This window comes from Kogia breviceps, chromosome 16 (assembly GCF_026419965.1).
Source record: "Kogia breviceps isolate mKogBre1 chromosome 16, mKogBre1 haplotype 1, whole genome shotgun sequence".
Taxonomy (NCBI): Eukaryota; Metazoa; Chordata; class Mammalia; order Artiodactyla; family Physeteridae; genus Kogia; species Kogia breviceps.
In genome coordinates, this window is record NC_081325.1 from 51,517,842 (window position 1) to 51,538,662 (window position 20,821).

The following is a 20,821-nucleotide window of genomic DNA, read 5'->3' on the forward strand; positions in this document are numbered from 1 at the left end:
TATCGTATGATATGTCCTTTTTCTTAAAGGAAAGTTGGGTATCAGCAAGTAGGTAAAATTTTTCTGGCTGCTTGGTAACATTTAAAAACCAGCCCCACAGATAAACTGAGCTGCAATCTGTGCAAAGATTGTGCCCAGCTGTGTATGGGGTAGAGCTTACTTTACAGCTTATTAAAGGACCTAGTTCAGGCCTGAGCCGCCTTCATACCAACCCTTCCCTTCTAAGCTTTTCCATAAATATAAAAAATTCTCCTATGATTGCAGTAAATTGACTTAATCTTTAGTCATGCCTTTTTACTGATAATATTGTTAATAAAATAGCCCAGATTAAGATTACCAAGGTAAACTGAAGTTATTTTATGGAAACTGGAGATGAGAATAATTTCAATAGTTTAAAAACTATTGTATGGATTTATATAAAGGTGTTTCTCTCTAAAAATGCTAGCTGGTTTCAAGGATCCTGACTAAGAATTCTATTTCTAAACAATCTGTTTTTTTAATTCTTATTCTAAATGCCTAATCTTGTATCTTAAAAAAAGCCACTCTACCATATTTAATATTCAACATTATATCCATCAGATATGGATTTGAAACTAAAACCTGTAAGTTTAACTTGTTTTAAAATCAAATAAGTACATTTGTTAGGGTAATTTAAAAAAATAATACAACAGCATTAGTAACTATCTTTATTCTAAAATTGATAAAAGCATGTAACATATACTTTACAGTATAAACAAGTGCTATGCATTTTGCTTAAGAAGTGACTTGAAGTTTTTCAAGCATTATATAATTAAATTTGTACAGAAAGTAAATTTCCAAATAAAGCTTTGGTTAGTAGAACTGATTACGTACTGTCAAATCCATTTTCCAAAGTTGTTCAAAGAAAAAAGCTTCATCCACTAACAGGTATTTCTTGTACAAAGTTTTTCACTGTTTAGTAAGAGGGAGGAATATTACAATAATTGCTTTTGGGCTTCCCTGGTGGCGCAGTGGTTGAGAACCCGCCTGCCGATGCAGGGGACACGGGTTCGTGCCCTGGTCCGGGAAGATCCCACATGCCGGGGAGCGGCTGGGCTTGTGAGCCATGGCCGCTGAGCCTGCGCGTCCGGAGCCTGTACTCCGCAACAGGAGAGGCCACAGCAGTGAGAGGCCCACGTACCGCAAAAAAAAAAAAAAAAAAAAAAAAAATTGCTTTTGATTTCCATGTCTGGACCAGCCTTTTTTCTTCTCATTTATATGTGCTCAGAATACCATCATTTCTGAAAGCATAAATTATGCAGAAATATCACCTTTTTACTTGATTCTTAGGAAGGTAATCTATTTTAAAAATAGATTAGATCCCTAAGACTGTTAGCTTCCATATCTACCAAGATGCTTTCTAAGTCTCAGGCACTAATATATCCCACCGGGGGTTATCACTTCTAATTTCCCTTGGGATGGTAATATCCACTAGCACTAGTGCTCAGAATCAAGTTTATATAATATCTAAAAAAACTAAATATAGCCCCAAACTTAATGTTTTTACAGTTTCTACAATGTATGGATTACCTTTATTCATATGAAAGTAATAAAAATGCTGCCTAACTTAAATATATCAGTTTAACCAAATTAACTATCACAAAACTGCAGACATTTTTCTATAAAAATTTTCCAGTCCACTGAGCAATATTTACTCAAAAATGATTATGAACTTACATATATGCTCTTTTAAATGTACTGTTTATGCTGAACTGGACATTGGTGCTTTTATGATTTTTGAAAATTCTACTTACATAACTATATAATTCCAAAATGTAAAAATAAGCCATCACTAAAATTCACTGGAGACTAATATTCTTTCATGGAAACAATTTATAAACATTTTAAAGTTCTACCTTTAATTATTTCAATTTGGCTTTGTAAAATAGATAAACTTCGCATTTCAATTATTGTGTAATACTTCAAAACTAGTTTAAACAAAGATAAACCCAAGAAGAACTAGTAAAAGCATTCCTTACTTTACATATGATGCCCCAAGTGCCACATACATAGTAATGTATCACAGAAAAGAATTTATATAGTTTAGCAGATTATAGAGCAATCCTAAAAGTTTATACAAAACTAAACACTGCCTCCCTTTTATTCCACTCATTTTCTTTTAATTTGATCTTGGCTCTATTATCTTTCTACAATAACCAGTGTGTGACATTTATCAGTTTTTTTAAGCATTCCAATTAGCTGTATATACTTCTTTAAACAGCTTTGTAACATTTTAGAACATTCAACCAGACGTTTTCATTAGATACAATATATCCTACATTTTTCTCACAAAATGCTCACTTTCCTGAGCTATATTAAACACCTTATAACAGGTGTATATATAACTGAAGACCCTAAAATGTCAAGTTTACATTTTAAAAAAATGCATAGAGAACATAACATTTTGGAAAACCTATTAGTACTCACTTATTAGATATTACAATATATATGTTTTGTTTCCTTCAGATTGTAAAATGTTTAATCTTTATTACTGGTTATTACTTTCAGATCTGAATCACTTTTTAAATTTTTTGAGATTTAACTGCTATTAGGCTAAAGAAATAGATGAAGTTTTCTGACCAAAACTGGTCCATGAGTCTTCCAAAAAACAATCTTTATATACTCAATGAAGATATCAAATTTCTGTGCCACAAAAGAGTAGAATTGTATCAGACCTACAGGAGATAAACTTTTATTATAATACAATATGCTTAAAATTAAGGTGCTATTATTATTCATCATGCCTTATGTCATCTGGTCTTTACCAAGTGGGCATCATGTCTGGAAACCACACTCTACCAAGATGCTTAGACACTTCCCAGTGAATCTGCTCCAAACTATACTTTTGGTCAGGAATTAACACTTCTTCCATAATGGATAATTGAGACAGGCGGCCACCACACATCTTCACAAACTCAACAAAGGCACTGCATGAGACTTCGCATTCCCCTAGTCCAATAGCCGACAGATTTTTGCAACGTTCTGCAATGCGAATCAACTCTTCATCAAGTGGCCGTAATCCATTAGCACACACTACTAGCTCAACTAGTCTAGGACATGTCATTCCCACACGGCCAAGCACATCTTTGCTTACTGATCTCCCAAAGTAAAGATGGGTGGCAGGTATTTCATACCGAAAGAACGGATCAAATTCCTCTTCATATAAAAAAAAATACATGACTAAGTTCACTTTGGGTGAATGTCTGATGAAAGCATCCCAGCTGCTCTTCTGAATAGCATGGAAGTGTGTCTGTCCAGGATTCTCACTGACCACGTCAATGCGCAAATGTTCTAATCGAACGTGTTTTTCAGAAGATAGAGCAAGCAGCAACTCATCGCTTAGCAAGTGGTAATTCAGGGCCAGTTCACGTAAGCCATGACACCGATCTGCCACACAAAGGACACCTTGGAAGAAAGAGACCCAATTATTTATAAAGTTTTCTACAAGTCCACCATCTCCAAGAATTTGATCAAGTACATGGCCTACAATAAAATTTTACCACGTTTCACTTACCACAGAGCTATACAATTTAAAATCTAGTTGTACTGACTGAACCAGCAGGAAGTCACTCACATTTAAAAATCTCTTACCAATTCTGTCCGTAAGAAAATGAGACCAATTCTAAATCTGATACCTTAAAAGAAATGAAGCTCACTTACCAACTCAGAAACTGATGACTAACACTGAGTTTATAGGTTAAGCAAGAAAAATCACATGATCATTGTGACAGGGGCTAAAAGACATTGTTTTGAAATTCAAAATCTAATCTTAATGTAAAAAATAAGGTAAAGCCAGATAAAATGTGATTTATGTAACTAAATAAGACATTTGAAAAAATTTTAAAAAAAAGACTTCCATCAAATGAGCAAAGAGTTTAACTGCCAATAATAATGTAACAAGCTTGTCAAATTTCTAAGAACAATATACCGAGATATCACCTAGATAGATGAATCAAAAGATAACTCTGCTTAATTCACATGAATGGAAATACACATTATGACTTTTAAAACTCTAACATTCTCAGAAAGCAACTCCTTATATGGCTCCTTATACTTCGGGCACTGTGCTTCAAAACTGCCCAAAACCCCTAGTGCAGGAGCAGGTTTTACCAAAAGTCAGTATCTGATCTCCGAAGTGGTCTAGTGTAAGAACTCTGCCCCAAAGAGACACACCCTGATACTACTTGATAAATGACCCCCTCAAACCATTTCTTTTCTGTGTTTAGAAACAAGGATAAGAACAACAAAGCAGACAACATATTATCTACTATTTATTGTACAAGTATGATATGTTAGGTTCTAGATATGCTACCCCACAAATACTCAAAAAAAATCTAGAAAAATAAGTGTCTTTTTTAGTTTGAAGTTGAGTCAGCTAGCTAAAGATAGCAAAGCTGGAATTCAAACACAGACTGAGTGACTCTTAAGGGCATGTGTTCACCTACTGCCTAAGTAACAAGGCGGAGGTCACCAATAAGCCAAAGCTTTATACAGCTGTGGGAGGAGAATATAGGCAACAGAATCAATGACGTGATAAACTGAATCACCAGTATAAGAGAGTCACCAGAAGAGGGAGTAAAAGACATCTGTGCTTCACTATTCAGCCACTGCAAAATTTCTGTTCTCCACAAGGTACGGATATACTTTGAAATAAACCCTGATCACCCAAGGTAACCTGGACACATCTCTGTTCTTCGCAATCTCATAAAGCCTGATATAAAACAAACACATGGGAAATGGTAACCAAAGATGCAAATAAAAGAAACTTTGAGGTATCATTTAATAACTACTAAAACAGTTGTGGAACCTCAAGGTTCCATGCCTTAACCTCCAGAACCTGTGAATGCGATAAGATGATCACTCCCATGATTTTTGTTATGCTATAGACAGCACAGTTAGCTTTAAGATTAGCCAGGCGATCCTAATCTAATCACGTGAGCCCTATAAGCACAGTTTTCTCTGGCTGGTTGCAGAAGAGGAAGTCTGATTCAGAGCTTCTCTAGCTAAACAGAGAAGCCTGCTGAGCCATGCCTCTAGCTCTGACCTAAAGAACTGGGATGCTAATAAATGGGTGATGGTTAAAGCTGCTAAATTTGTGGCTGTTGGTTATGCAGCAATAGAAAACACACAGTTACAAGTGCATAAATACTTAACACGAAATAGTGACAAAGATAAAACTGGTAAACTATTACAACTCAATAATACAAAGACAAGTAACCTAATTAAAACATAGGCAAAGGATCTGAACAGACATCTCTCCAAGGAAGATATACAAGTGATCAATAAGCATATGAAAAGACATCTGAGTTATCAAGAAAATACAAATCAAAACTACAACAAGATACCAGTTTACATTCACTAGGATGGCTATAATCAAAAAGACAAATAAATGCTGATGAGGATGTGAAAAAGTTGGAGCCCTAGAACACTGCTAGTGGAAATGTAAAATGATGCAGCCACTTTGGAAAACATTCTAGCAGTTCCTCAAATGGTTAAACAGAGTTATTATATGATTCAGCAATTCTAATCCTTGTTATACACCCAAGAGAAATTAAAGTGTCCACACAAAAACTTGCATATACATTTTCATAGTATTATTCTTAATAGTCAAAAGGTAGAAACAACCCAAATATCCATCAACTGATCAACAGAAAAATGTGGTATTATCCATAAATGGAATATTATTTGGCAATAAGAAGAAAAGAAATACTGATACATGCTACAACATGGATGAACCTTGAAAACATCACACTAAGTGAAAGAAGCCAGTCACAAAGGACCACATACAGTTCCATTTACATGACATGTCCAAAACAGGTACATCTACAGAGACAGAAAGTAGATGTAGGGTTGGCTGGAATGAGGGTTTTGGGGGGGTGACAGCTAAGAGGTACACGGGACCTTTTGGGGATAGTAAAAGTGTTCTAAAATTCACTGTAGTGATGGATGCACTACTCTGTCAATACAATAAAAATCAATACATTGTAAACTGTATGATATATGAATTATATCTCAAAAAAGCTGTTACAAAACTGGTACGGAAATCCACTGGTGGTGGTGTATAAACTCATACAACTCATGTTGGAAAAAAACAGGGCAAGAAGCATTAAAAAAAATCTAAACCCTTTGACCTAGCTCTTCCACTTCTTAATAATTTGTCCAAAAGAAGGAATTAACAGACGCAAACTATATGCTAAAAGAGTTCATTTTTTAAATCACAGCAAATAGTAGAAACAAGTTAAGTGTTCAACTGTAAAAGAACTATGAGGCAAATGTTGGCCTATCAACAAGACAGAACACTAAGTAGCTAAATGTTCATTAGTTCAGCTGATAAGTAATGAGTGTCTTATATGTTAACAACTGGTACTAGGACGGTAAAGAGTCAACAGAAACAAGACATCCTTATCCTAACAGAAGCCAGCAGATAATTAAACAAGAATGCTCTGGGAGTCACAGCAAGGAAATCAGGGAAGAATTTCCAGAACTAACACAGACCTACAGAATTTAGAAGGATCAAGCTAGGGCAAAAGGCGAGTAGAGAAGGAAAGAGAATAGCATTTCTATGTGAATACTCAGACATGGAGGAAAACACAAGCACTGTAAGAAATGAAGGGAGCTCAACATACAGTATGTAAGTAAGAGAGTATCTTAAAGGCCGAAATCCAATAGACAGGCAAGGACCAGATCACATGGGACCTTATCAGCCTCAGTAAGGAGTTTGGATCTTACCTAAAGTATAGTGAGAAGTTTTGAAGGAAATTGGAGGGAAAAAAATCAGATTTTTATGTTAGAAAGATTACTCTGGCTCTACCATGGAAATCAAATTAGAGAAGAGCAAGGCTGCAAGTTAGGAAATCAGTTAAGAGGGTACTCACAAAGATTACAGGGCTAGATTAGAGTGGACATGAAGAAAGGTAGAGTGTATTAGTTTCAGCTGCTTAACAGAATACCACAGACTGGGTGGATTAAACAATAAACATTTATTTCTCACAGTTCTGGAGGCTGGAAGTCCAAGATCGGGTGCCAGCAAGGTTGGGTTCTGGTGAGGGCCAGAACTCTTTCTGGCTTCTTGCTGTGTCTTCACATGGCAGAAAGAGAGATCAGATCATCTTTCCTATCCCTTCTTAGAAGGGCACTAATCCCATTTATGAGGGTTTCTCCCTTTTGACCTAAATACCTCCCAACCCACTTCAAACACTGGGGAGTAGGGCTTTAACATGTGAACTGGGGCAGTGGGTGAGGGGTGGAGGAGAACAACACAAACATTCAGTAAATAGCATAGAGATTCAAAGCATGTATCAGTGATGGAATCACTAGATCTCAGTGACTAAAGGGATGTAGAAAGTAAGGGTAGAAGAAATCAAGGGTATCTGTTTGGTCCCTGACAACCAAACAAGCAGTACCATTCACTGAGACAGTAAAAAGGGAGAAGCAAGAGATTTCAACAGGGGGAAAAGGAAGTTCATTAATCTGACGTACCAGTGAGACATTTCTAGAGGCACTAGGCCATCAGCAGCTCAACACATAGCTCTGGAGTTCCAGAAACACTAAAATTAGGAGGTGTTAACATAGAGAACATAACTGAAGCCATTGATGAAGATGACATAGCCCAGAGTTCACAGAATAAAACAATAAAGGGCCCAGTACAGAACGCAGTGAAACACCAAAATTTAAGGAATGAAAAGAGAAACTAGCAAAGGAAACACAGTAGGAACAATCAGAGAGGAAGGAGGAAAATTGAGTCACTAGGGTCAAATGGTGCTTAGAGGTCCAGTAACAGACAATTATAAGGACTATATGAAATGGGAAAAATTTGTTGATAAAAATTGAACTGAAAAACTGTTCAGTGAAGAAAAAGGCATAGAAAATTGCCCTTAATTACAACTTAGAAAAAGAAACTATCTAATTATACAAAATATGGATAGAAAAAAACATACACAAGTGTTAAATTTTAAATTAAATCCTGGGTTTATACTCTTAAAATTAAAAAGTATTACAGGTGCTCTTTCTATTCCCTTCCCAACAACTAATCCAAATGCCATTAAAACTCAGTAAGACCAAACAAGCTTATACTATATTATGAGCCTTGATATGTATATTTAATAAAAATAAATGAGCATGAGATGTACCAGGATAAAGAGAATAATGAGGTTAGTTTCACAGAGAAACCAGAGAGCCAAAGGTTCCCGTACAGTGTGGTTAGTGTTACAAGCTATGTTGAGAGTGCTATGGAAGCAGCAAGTGGGGCTTCTAAACCAGACGGGAGGAGGAATAAACTGGAACAGCTGAACTAAATTTTGTAGGCTGGACTGGAGTTAGCCAGGTGAAGAAGTGAAAAAATATTTTTTTAGAGGCATTCTCCAAGGTACAGTGTACTGGCCACACACACATACAAAGAACTGTTGTTACATAGGGCTCAAATGAAAGCTACACATGAGTAAAAAGCAAACAAGATTAAAGAGAGAGGTGGGGGTCAGGATACAAAGGATACTCTCATAGGAACCTATATACAGTAGACAGTAAAATGTGACCACGGTCACATAAGGAGCTGCCAATGCCCGATCTTCTTAACTTCTATTTTATTTAGATTATCACCTTCAATGATAATCTAGAAGCGGCAGAAAATGATAGGAAAACACTGCAATAGACCTCACCATTCCCATCACCAGACCCTCCATGTGGGAGACATGGGAGGATAGAAAGTAATCTCCATCCAAGAGGGAATCATTTTCTTGGGGGAAGGCCAGGCTTTAGTTATGGCAAGAAGGTGGGTGGTGTTCTGTAAAGAGATCAAAACAGGTTTTCCAAAGTAACACAGCCAAATGGTTGGGAGAGATGTGTCAACAGTTGGAGGGTGAGTCAGGAACGAAGCATCAGACTAACACAAAGTGTAGGTTTATAACTGCTTTATAATACAAATCATTTGGAATTTAAATGCTCTCAAAGTGAATAATCTAGTAATGCTTAGTCTATACAAGAAAAGCTGGGAAGAGCTTTAATAATGCTACTCCTCCATTTGATGCACTCAGCTCTAAAACTCAACTTAGGAAAAGGACTATTTTGCAAAATGTAAGGCAATAACTTCAGCACAACTCCTCTCCCTCCACATAGTGAGACAAAAAGCAACTGTGAGATTTCTCTGACTCAAAACCTACCCTGTTAGCTCAACCATGATTAGAGAAAATTCTCCTTTACCTAAAGGGCCATCTCAGGCTGACCTCGCAGTGTCCTTTCCTTTTATTTTTTTAATTTATCCATTTTCTAGCACAGGTTGGACACAAATCGCCAAATAAAAGATTAGAAAATAAGTTGAAAGTAAGTGTCTACACTAGAAATGCTACAGAATTTATGCTATTGTATTATAACAATAAAAATAGTTTTATGCAATAGAGAGGAAATAATCATATGAACTCACCCTCAAGGTTAATGATCCTAATTCCCCTTAATTTGATAAACACATCGATACATTTTACTAAAATATTACCTGGCAAAAGCCACACATACCTGCTGGAGAGACGTGAGGACAGCTGCTCATTTTTAGCAACTTGAGTGTATCACTATTGTTGGCCACTAGTACTTTGAGGGATGGATCATCTACTGGGGTGTCATCTATCTTAAGGGAGGACAAGGATTTGGAATTTACAAACACAACCGTCAGTGCAGAGATAAAGTGAGACTGAAAAACAAAAGAATTAAAACACTGTTTCAATTTTTACAGATGAGAATTGAGAGGTTTTCATATAATACACACATAGTTCAACTGAACCCTAATATATTTCACAACTGTTTTGGGGTAGCAGCCCCTCACTCTGTTGTGGGAATATGGTAAAAAAGGAGAGGTGACTTCCACCATCCCCCCACATAAAAAGGTCACGTAAAAAGGTGACCTTTTTACGTGGGGGGAAAAAGGTTTCAAACCTCAGGATGGGTGTCTCTGAATCACAACAGTCACTGGTAAATAAAAAGAGGAGCTCTGGAACCCAGAATGAGAATACCTCTCAGACACTTCACATCACCTTATCTGGAAATCCTACTCCAGTGTATTATAACACTGAACTGCATTCTTTTTTGGTGATAGTAATGACTACTAAAATAGTTAATAACTATTAGCAAAATCATCAAAAATTAAAACAACAGTCAATCAACATAGAAGCTATGAAAGACTTATTTGGAATATGGAAGCTCATACAAAATTTGATTCTAAAATAACAAAAATCATAACTAAATAAAATTCCAAACTTAAAACTCCTTTAGGGACTTCCCTGGTGGTCCAGTGGCTAAGACTCTGTGCTCCCAATGCAGGGGGCCCAGGTTTGATCCCGGGTCAGGGAACTAGATCCCACATGCCACAACTAAGAGTTTGCATGCCGCAACTAAAGTTCCTGTGTGCCGCAGCTAAGGGCTGGAGCAGCCAAATAAATAAATATTTTTTTAAAAAAACAACTCCATTAAATATGCTAAATTATCTACAATTATCTATATATATAATATTCTGTTGGACACAGAATCAGACCTAAAGAAACCATTGTAGGAAACAGGAATTAAAGCACAAAGTATAGGACTCTGGATCAGAGCTAATTAGGCATAGCCAATGGACTCACTACAGCAGTGAAAGGGAGGGATGAGGGCAAGGCAGGCTAGTAGCCAAGAAAGTACAATGAAACATTATCTTCTTGGTCACATTCCCTAAATTACTCTTTTCCTACTGTGATTAAATAACTACTTAAATTTTGATTAAGTATCTGTTTAACAACTTAAATGTTAACATCTTTCTCCTAATATTTCCATATCAAATTCAACTATATCTGTATTAGTATATGCATGACTCCATCACTGCCTTCTTTTTCCCATTTCCCTTAGAGTTAGCTCTGGTCAAATACAGTTCTTTCAGTTCTCTTCAGTTCTCCCAGGATTTCCAAGATATAGCAATATAGGCTTTCAATATTCTACAAAAGCCATAATAGGAAAAGAAAGAAAAGCAGCATAAACATCCTAGGCCCATTTAATAAGGAAGGAAGAGTCCCAGATGCACCCATAGTTCCCAAAACCAAAATGACTGCATATAAGTATAATACTAGTACTAGATATGCATAATGATCATCCTGAGTAATAAAAAAGAAGGAAATTGTGTTCAATATACCTTTTACTATGGTATCTTTTACATACTGTATGTGTACTTGTTTTTTAACTACAATATGTACACAGAAAAATCAATGCAAAATATTTCATTTCCCATATGAAGCTTGAACAAGGCACTACTATACCACATAACTCAGTGCTTCTTAGAGGGCCATGAACCATCTTAATCAGAACCCCCTGGACTGCTCTTAGGAAAAGGAAATTTGGAAGAAGGATACCCCAAATTTAGAAATTCCTCAGATGATTTTTATGCATATTAAGTTTGAGAACCACAGTGATTGAACTCCTATACTTAGAACCTTAAAATGTTGACATGAACAGACTCTTGATGATTTCTCTTATGTTACACATGAGGAAAACATTTATCTCAACTGTACATATTTAATGAACCTTTTAAAAAATCAATTAAGACTTTGAAATCAACTGGTGATACATTTGTTACTGATATTCCATTGAACAGCCTGGGTTATAATATAAATGCAATTTAGTAATACAGACGAACCTCGGAGATAGTGCAGGAATTGGTTCCAGACTACCACAATAAAGCGACTGTTACAATAAAGCTAGTCACACAAGTTTTCTAGTTTCCCAGTTGATATAAAAGTAATGTTTACACTACACTGTAGTCTATTAAGTATGCAATAGCATTATATTTTAAAACATAATGTATATACATTAAAAAATACTTTATTGCTAAAATACGCTAATCATCACCTGAGGCTTCAGCAAGTTGTCATCTTTTTGCAATAGTAACGTCACAGACCACTGATCACAGATCACCATAACAAGTAAAACAATAATGAAAAAGTCTGAAATATTGCAAGAATTACCAAAATGTGACACAGAGACATGAAGTGAGCAAATGCTGTTGGAAAAATGGTGCCAAGTGACTTGCCTGACACGCCACAAACCTTCAATTTGTAAAAAATGCAGTATTTGTGAAGTGCTGCAATAAAGTGAAGTGCAATAAAAGGAGGTATATTTCTTCCTGAATCATCCTAGTAAATTAAACGATTAGGTGTTTAAAGGGGTGTCTATATTTTAGTTTGTGGCTTATTCTAATAAAATCTTACAGATTACTGCTGGATACTAACCTAACTGAACATGAACTAACATACACAGGGATTTTATCAGTTGCCTTTCTAAAAATGCACACTTCTTATTTTTCTATTTTAAGAGAATAGTTATTAGAGAAAGAGACTATCTCGAATTACATGCAGGATCATGTTAGAACATATATATGAATATAAAATGTATATAAATATAAATTTCACACAAAAAAAGTTTTCTTTAAAGTCTGTAAATTAATCTAAGCTGTACTTATACTAACTCTGCTCAAGAACAAATCTTTACACACTTACCAGAAGATTTTATAAGCGAGCTCTACCTGCTCTTAATACTGGCACTGTCTACTTTTCTTTGATTATAATCTCACCAATCTGCTCTGAAAGTCCAAAAGGGAGCATCTGTTATGTCTCTTCTTTTCTAATATGCGTATTTCTCAGTTTTACTTAGTCTCTTTTAGTGCTTCCTACAGAATCCTCTGCAAATTCACTCACTCTTTAACATTACCCATAAAGGAACACAAAGTTTAAAAAAAAGGAAAAGTGCTCTAAAAAAAAATCGTAATACTTAACATTCTAAATAGTAACTGGATTTCCATTTTATATAACACTTTTCTTACATTCTCATTATCAGCACAAGAAATAGGTAGGGTTTCACTGGATTTCTCAGTAAAAGCTAATAAAACAAAATGAGCAGATACCTTTGGTAAATCCATAAAGCTTGGCCGAGCAGTTGAAATAAGTCCAAGTGTTTTTAAAGAGCAATTCACAAGCTGTGATAATATATCACAAGCTGCTTCAGCTGATTCTTTGCTGCTGTCCACCTGGGAAAAGAAAACATCCTTTACACATGAATATGGTCGCATTTCTCCGTGCATATTTTAACTTTACAAAAGTAAGAAATACAGTTATTAGTTTATTGCATTATAATTTAAAGAATTAATATTTATCCTTTCAATCATCTACCCTCACATACAATGTCAACCTTCTCTGAATCTCCCTGAAAAATTGTAAGGGCAACTGTCAAGACCTAACTTTCACTATGATAAGATATCTATCTAATGTTAAAAAGACTTGGCTTTTAAGTTGATTTATTCCAAATGGACTATATAACGTAATGGAAATATGAACTTACAATCTTTGAAAAATAATTATATATTTGGCAGTGGATCAGATCATACATGTAAATACAGTGGCTATGGTACAAATGCTTCAAAACAAACTGAATGAGTATTTACTCAGAAGGTTCCAGTGCATCACAACCCGGGATTTACCATTAATGTTATTAATTGAAAGATGAATGTGAAGTAAAATGAGGGCGTCCAACTAGTCAAGCATGAAAATCTGAACCAAAGGAGAAGTGGCTACTCCCATGCACTCTTTTGCATAGACATTTCCTGGGGGAAGGGAAATATGGCCAAAAAACTCCTTAAGGATATAAGAAGGAGCTCTTCTATCAAAAAGGAAGCTGTTCCCTGGGCTAAAAAGCATCTTAGAGTAGTTAAAAGTAATATTCCTTTAATTTCCAGGTTGACGTACATTACCTTAACCCAAAAATGTCCTGAAGAGCTCGTTGTAAAACTGATATACCGATGTACATTACACAGTTTCAGAACTATTTTCAATCCCACCCTTTGGCTAAGTTTCTCTACACCAGTGGTTTTGAGAACTGCTGTGGTTCTGGACCAGCAGCATCAGCTGGGGACTTGTTAGAAATGCACATTCTCATGCCCAATCCAGACTATCCGAATCAGTAACAGAGCACTGGAACCCAGCAATCGCTGTCTTAGTAAAAGCACTCCAGGCATTTCTGATGCACATAAAATTTGAGAAACACTGTTCTACACTAATAACTCTGACTATAAGATTCTGGCCTATGGTCAGTGATGAATTAAAAACAAATATTATCAGGAGAGCTCAGAAGAATCCTGGAATGTGGCTCTTTCTACAAATCAGAAATTTCCTCAGAAAAATAAACAATCCCTAATAAAAATGTTTAAACTTATAGCACAAATGGCTTTGTGAAGGTTACACATTGGATACAGCTGAATTGTGTCACAGGTTGTCACCCAGCCAATCCACTGGATGGAACTGGTCTTTAGACCTAGGAGACTAATATATTATACCCATCTTTTCAAAGGATTTACCAAAAGAACAATTTTAGACAACTCAAAGATGACTGAAACCGAGGGGAAGGCTCTTCAGGTTTCCTCATGGGCAGGCGGAGAGGGACAACACATAAGGAGTTCCTGGATTTTTGTTTGTTCTATCCTCCCACTATTCCCCTACCCTTGCCCTCAGTTAGGGTTTCAACATAACATCCAGGACATCCAATTAAATAACTATTAAGTATGTCCCAAATAATGCCAGGGATACTTACACTGAAAATTATCCATTGATTATCTGAAATTCAAATTTAACTAGGCATCCCCTATTTTTATTTGCTAAATCTAGGAATCCTACACTTGGTGGCCTAAGTGCCTTTGTGCATTTTTCTGGAAAGACAGCCATAATACACCCAACCATTCCCAACACCAAGTCTCTCTCCTCTTGTGACACATATGGGAGAATAAACAGGTAATCCCCATCTTAAAAGGAATGACAGTCTTGGAAGCAGACAAGACTTTAGTTTTGACAAGGATCTCTGGGTTAAGAACCTATTGCTATATATGGTTTAACGTGACCTGTTTAACAACAGCTGCATATGGCAAATCAGGTATTCATGTGTTACTTTTCAACAATAATTATCAGGTGTATTAAGGATTTAGTAAACATACCCATATGTCATTATTCAACCCCAAAACAAAACGCTACAAGCCTCTGTACTCATACAAACCACTATGATTCCTTAAAACTATTCTGGACATCTCAAAAAGCCACCCCTTTTCATTTATCTCATCACTGCCTAATTTCCAGTATGTCCCTGCTGGCAATGAAGAAACAAACAGTTCTCTCTGGCATTCTTCCATGTACCTTTTTCTATCTCTCTAAAATATATTTATCCAAACCTTTTACATAGAGTTTCTTTATCTCTTTTCTTCTTTAAAGACTCCATATCACAAAGCCATCAATAAGCAAACCTCAGTCCTTATTAAATAAAAATAACAATTAAGTTTTAGTGAAAATTTCCACATCTTTTATTTATTTTACTGTATTATTTCTTTTGGTTCAAATTTGTTCACAATAATTCAATGTGACAGCTCTGGTATATGATTATGTTTATTTAATGGTTGCTTCCACTCTTTTAAGAAATTAGTAACATTTATAATAAAATGGAATCATTTAGCTCAATATAGTTATTTGTGATAGCCTCTAAGGTACACGATTACTCTAAATCTTTCAGCACTTTCCCTAAAAAGGCAATAGTTTAAAGACATGAGAAGATGTATTGGTTTAGGACACAAAAGCCACTAAATATGCTTTATTTTTAAAAGAAGGATTTAAAGTATTACCTTGAAGCTGACATATTGTAGATGGTTTGAATGTCTTTTAATAATCTGTTTGATCAGCTCTGGATGTGTTGCTTTCAAATAAGATGTAGCTGGCTGATTCAGTTCAAATTCAAAACATCTCCACAAGTCAGGCATGTGAAATACCTGGTTCCAGTTGCGGCAAACTTGTGAAGCATGAGCCCGGTCAAGAAGAGGCAAATACTTAAACACTTGGAGAATAATGTCCTGAAGGAGATTACCCCAATCACAAGTCTGAGAATGCTCATTTGTAGTCCTCAGTTTCTTGGATTTCTCTGCAGTACCTTCTTCTGATGAATTATGGTCACTATCTCTTCCTCCTCCTCGTTTCATCCTATTCAGAAAAAATGCATCGTTTTTTTATACTTAACTTTTCAATAGAAATAAATCCAAAATTCATTCTTCTGTCACTGAGATGTGTATATATGTGCTTACAAATACCAACAGAAACATGCAGGAAGAACTGGAACAGTAATTCAAGGAGAAGAATGTCAAAACAAAATATAATGAAAAATGCCAGCAGAGACCAACTGTCATTTTACAAACTTATGTCTTTGGTAGGTGCTTTTAAACATTCGTACTGTACTACCTGGGGGGAGAAGTTGATCATAATTTTGAAGCTAAACCAAGAATTTATATTTCAAAAGTTGCAGTCAACTAGAAGGAATATAAGAGAACCTTCAGTGACACTTTCTCAAGATTTCTTAAAAGTCATCTAAGGATACCTACTATATTTGAATTCCTGAATTCATGGCAGAGTCCCAGGAACCTCCAGAGAAGACCTGAATTAAGTAATCAACAGAGCTCTACACACTGGGTAGCCTGTGCTATGTGTTACTGCCAGACCCAATCTCTGCTTAAAATGAGCAAACTCATCCCCACTGTGCATATTTGCCCTGGAATGTGGCTGCTTCTTCCAACACATCACTTGCTGTTGCAATGTTTTATCCAAGTTGTATTTCTGAATGAGAGTTAAGTGTTTATTCTATCTGTTTGTACAACCTTCATTCCATTTGACTTTTTGAAAGTAGTTTTGTTGTTCTTGTGTAAAATAGTAGTACGGTTAAAGAGAATGGGTTCTGGAATCAAGCTCCCTGGTTTAATTCCTGGCTCTGCCTCTCACTGGTTATGTGGCCTTGAACAAATTACTTGACTTGCCTGTGCTTCAGTTTGTGAAATGGGAATAACAGAAATACACAGGGTTCTTGTTAGGAATTAAACAGTTATTAGGGCTTTTAAAAGGAGATATTGATGATTGCTGAACTCAGGCATAGGAAAGCACTCTAGTATTAAGGACATTAAAGTGCAACACAAGAAGCAACAGAGGTTACCAACCAGAAGGCAAAGAATGATCCTAGATTTGTTTTAAAATGAAGCATGTATGAGAGAGAATGAGAACGCAAGCTTATGTATGAGAAACATACACTGAAAGTAAATTACCACATTAACATAGTAACTATAATAGTGGGATTATATAATAATAGCGGGACAATAATAGTGGTGGGGTTACAGGTGATTTTTTTTTGCCAGTATGCTTCCCTATATTTTACACGTTTCTTTTAATGTCAATGAATTAAACTGTAATCAGATAAAAGGTCTCATTTTGATTTATTTGGAAAAATAAATATTGCAGGCTCTAACTAAATGGGGATAACTGCAGACCACTCACTGGTATCCCTATTTAGTTTAGAGCCTGCAATACTTTTGTCTCTAGAGAGCAGTTCTGGCAGGGTATGGTTTCGATTTAGAGCCACAACTTTTTCACAAAGGAAGGCTTGTAGCTCTAGCTCCCTTCTTCTGGCACATCAGCATGTAAGAATTCTGACTCCTGTGTGGGACAAATGTACACAAGCATGGCTCTTAACTAAATATGTCTCTGCAGACTCTCTGTCTAGTAGCTAGCTAAAATTGTGAAGGAGGATTAGGGGCTGGAGGAAAATGGCAGAGGACCCTGGCTTTCATGCCATTAAAATCAGCTCAGGACGTCTTAGTACATGTGCAGTAAACTGCCTATTCCTCATTACTCCTACTTCCAACTCTAAGTTAAGTAAATTAAATGATGTATATAATATTGTGCAGGGGGAGAGGAAGGGAGAAAACAGAATGACAGAGGTGATATCAAGAGGGTAGTTTTACAGAAGACTAAAACTTACATCTGAATCTAAGAATACATTTTTAAAATGTGTTTAGAGAAAAGGCAGTATAATCTACAATGTCATCTTTAATATTAAAAAAGTCTCTCCTAGGAATAATTCTCACTTGAGGTTGATATAACACTGTCATTATGACCCATTTTTCTGCTTTAACTTATCCTGAAGGCTTACTTTAATTTTAGCATATAAAATCTGGGTCAAAGAACGAAGAGTTTGCTACTCAGGGCTTGTAATTTCTCTTCTGACTACCTAAAACTACTCAGAATTTTGAGATACAGAGATTCAAAAAATAATGAAGTTATCTTTATAATTTCTACTCCTTATTATAGAATGCTGATCTATTTCTGGAGAAGTCTTCTAAAACCAGAACTATTCAACTTAAAGACAGAATGATTCATTTTACTTTAAAGTATATGGACATATAAACAAAAATAAAATGACAGCCCTTTTTACACAATTATCTTTGCTGATCCTAAGAAATACCTTCTTTTGTCTGTCGCAGCCTTGTTTTAAATAAAGTATATTTCAATACCTTTCCATGTTGAGGGGACAAAAACGTTGACATATTAAAAAGAAGTATGCAACATTGAGGAAAAGTATCTCTTGGTCTAGATATCTAACACTATATGATCACCAAAGTACATTTTAAGCACTTACTAGTCTATGACTAGCTGCACTAGTCTGTAAATTGTCATATATGACTGTAATATGTCAGAATTACAGTATGTTAAGCAATAGAAAAAATGTAAGACCAAATGCCAATATAAATGTCTCTGTATTATCCTCATGTATGCATAAAAATGTGAGCTCATAGTGGGCACCTAAGAAAAAATTTTAATGTCTAATTTTTTTCCACGATGATCTCATTTATTCATGCAAAAATTTACATTGCTTTCAAAGGTATTTTATTAAATCTATTTACACATGAAGCTCTGCTATACAGAAAGTTAAACAATTTTGAGCATCCACCAGTCTGCAAAGAGTTTACTTCAATGGATTGCTTATCTCCTACTTTTAGTCAAAGTGAAAATACCTCTCACTTGAACAGGAGTGCAGAGGAGAAGCTGGATGATCAACATCTCTTAGATTTTGTGGAGCAACCGAACTGGGCCTCTTCATGCCTCCAGCAGTTCAGTTCAAACTGTAACTTTTCCAGGCCCCAAATAATCGATGCAACTTAGGCCACTAAAAGCATCTGGTGAGGGACTTACACTGCTAGGAAGCATCAAAAGGCAAACTAATGAGGAAAGACTCCAGCCTCGTAGAGCCGCACAGGGACTTAGGCAATTTACTCGTCACACTTCCATACACTCTGAAAGGAGCAGTCAGCGCCCTTGCTCATCAGATGAAGAGCAGCACAAGAGAACACTCAGCCGTGCGCACCTCGTTGTATTTTTAGTACACTGCACTGGTAGTAATTTTAAAAGCCCAGTTGTAGTTAGCTCTAAAAAGCCTCTTTTGGGGCTTCTCTGGTGGCGCAGTGGTTGGGAGTCCGCCTGCCGATGCAGGGGACGCGGGTTCGTGCCCCAGTCCGGGAGGATCCCACATGCAGCGGAGCGGCTGGGCCCGTGAGCCATGGCCGCTGAGCCTGCGCGTCCGGAGCCTGTGCTCCGCAACGGGAGAGGCCACAACGGTGAGAGGCCCGCGTACCACGAAAAGAAAAAAAAAGAAGAAAAAAAGCCTGTTTTGGGCAACACATTTCCTTTCCATTTATGTTCTTTGACTAATACCACAATTAATATGCATTCTTTGGCTGGAACACAAGACTAAAACAGAGCAAAGAGCGTAACTCAGGACTAGATGGTATCAGAGAGTGTGGAGGAGCGATTATTTGTAGATACTATAAGTTGATGGCGTTTTATAAAGATTTCAGGAGTAGAAGGAAGACGACTCTAATTAAAAGATCTGGGCCGTTCGATTGGACATGATCAGCAACAAAATAGCTCATCTCTTAGCTTGGAGATACAGGCCAATCATTTAACAGGCTGTTTCCCTGATCCCTGTCCGCAACCCCACCTGAAAGGGATGCTCTTGCTCAAAGCAGGCGCGAAGCTGCGCATCACAAGTTGACCAACTTTTCCACGTGGCTACGCGCGACCCGGGCGCCCTCTCCTCCCGCGCCACCTCCACGGATTGGCTTTCCCTGACATTTCTGCTGCGCCCTACACCGGGAAGTCTGTTTTGACATCTTTGTGGTCCTCATTTCTCAAGCTACAAGCACGGCCTTAGCTGACACCGGGAAGAGCCGGACAGAGCGCAAGCTCAACGGTGTCGGTCACCAGCCCCCGCCGAGGGTTAACAAAGACGGGCGACAGGCTCGGCGGTTTCGCGGGGAGGCTGCAGGCCGCCGCCGCGCACGGACCAGGCCTTGGCTGACATGTTTTGAAGTAGGCTCGGAGTTATGCCCCGGAGCAGGGTCCGCGGCCCGGGCGCCGCGCCGCGCCCCGCCCCGCGTTCCCGAGGAGCGGCGCGCGCGCACCCGGGGCCCCGCGCCCCACGGCCCGCCCCGCCGCCCGCCCACGTAGGCGACCCTCCCCGGCCCCGCCTACGGCCCGGAGCTCGGGCCCTCTGCCGTTACCTGCTGCCGGGGGCGGCTTCCCCCACACTCCACCCCGGGCTCCGGAGGCGGCTTGGCTCACGGCTCTCACATGAGGCCCCACGCCTTGCACTCCCGCCGCTCCGGCGCACCGCGCTCCACAGGCATCCGAGGCGCAGGTTCCGGGGCGGGCGCCAACGCGGCTCCGCCTTTGCGGCTCTCGCTGCCCAGGAGGAAGCCTCCCTTCTCAGTCCGGCGCCGTCCGCGTCCTTCTCCTAGGTTCTCTCGTCGCCGCGCGAGAGACGCCTTCAGCGAGCCGCAGCCACAGTGTAGGATCCCTGCGCCGCGGGCCAGACACCGAGTCCAAAATGGCGTCGGCACTCGCGGCCGCGCGCTTCCCCCGGCGCGTCTCCGCCGCGGCGCGGCCGCGGAGGGCGAGGC

General features: G+C 37.9%; 1 protein-coding gene across 1 annotated transcript; it reads right to left on the minus strand.

Moving 5' to 3' along the window:
* Positions 1-1,211: 1,211 nt before the first annotated feature.
* FBXL3 (F-box and leucine rich repeat protein 3) lies at positions 1,212-20,821 on the minus strand. Its single transcript, XM_059042288.2, has 5 exons — positions 20,423-20,821; positions 15,674-16,025; positions 12,923-13,045; positions 9,523-9,694; positions 1,212-3,423 (listed from the first exon to the last, which is right to left on the minus strand). Exons 2-5 carry the CDS (start codon positions 16,022-16,024, stop codon positions 2,780-2,782), a joined length of 1,290 nt encoding a protein of 429 aa, XP_058898271.1. The 5' UTR covers position 16,025; positions 20,423-20,821; the 3' UTR covers positions 1,212-2,779.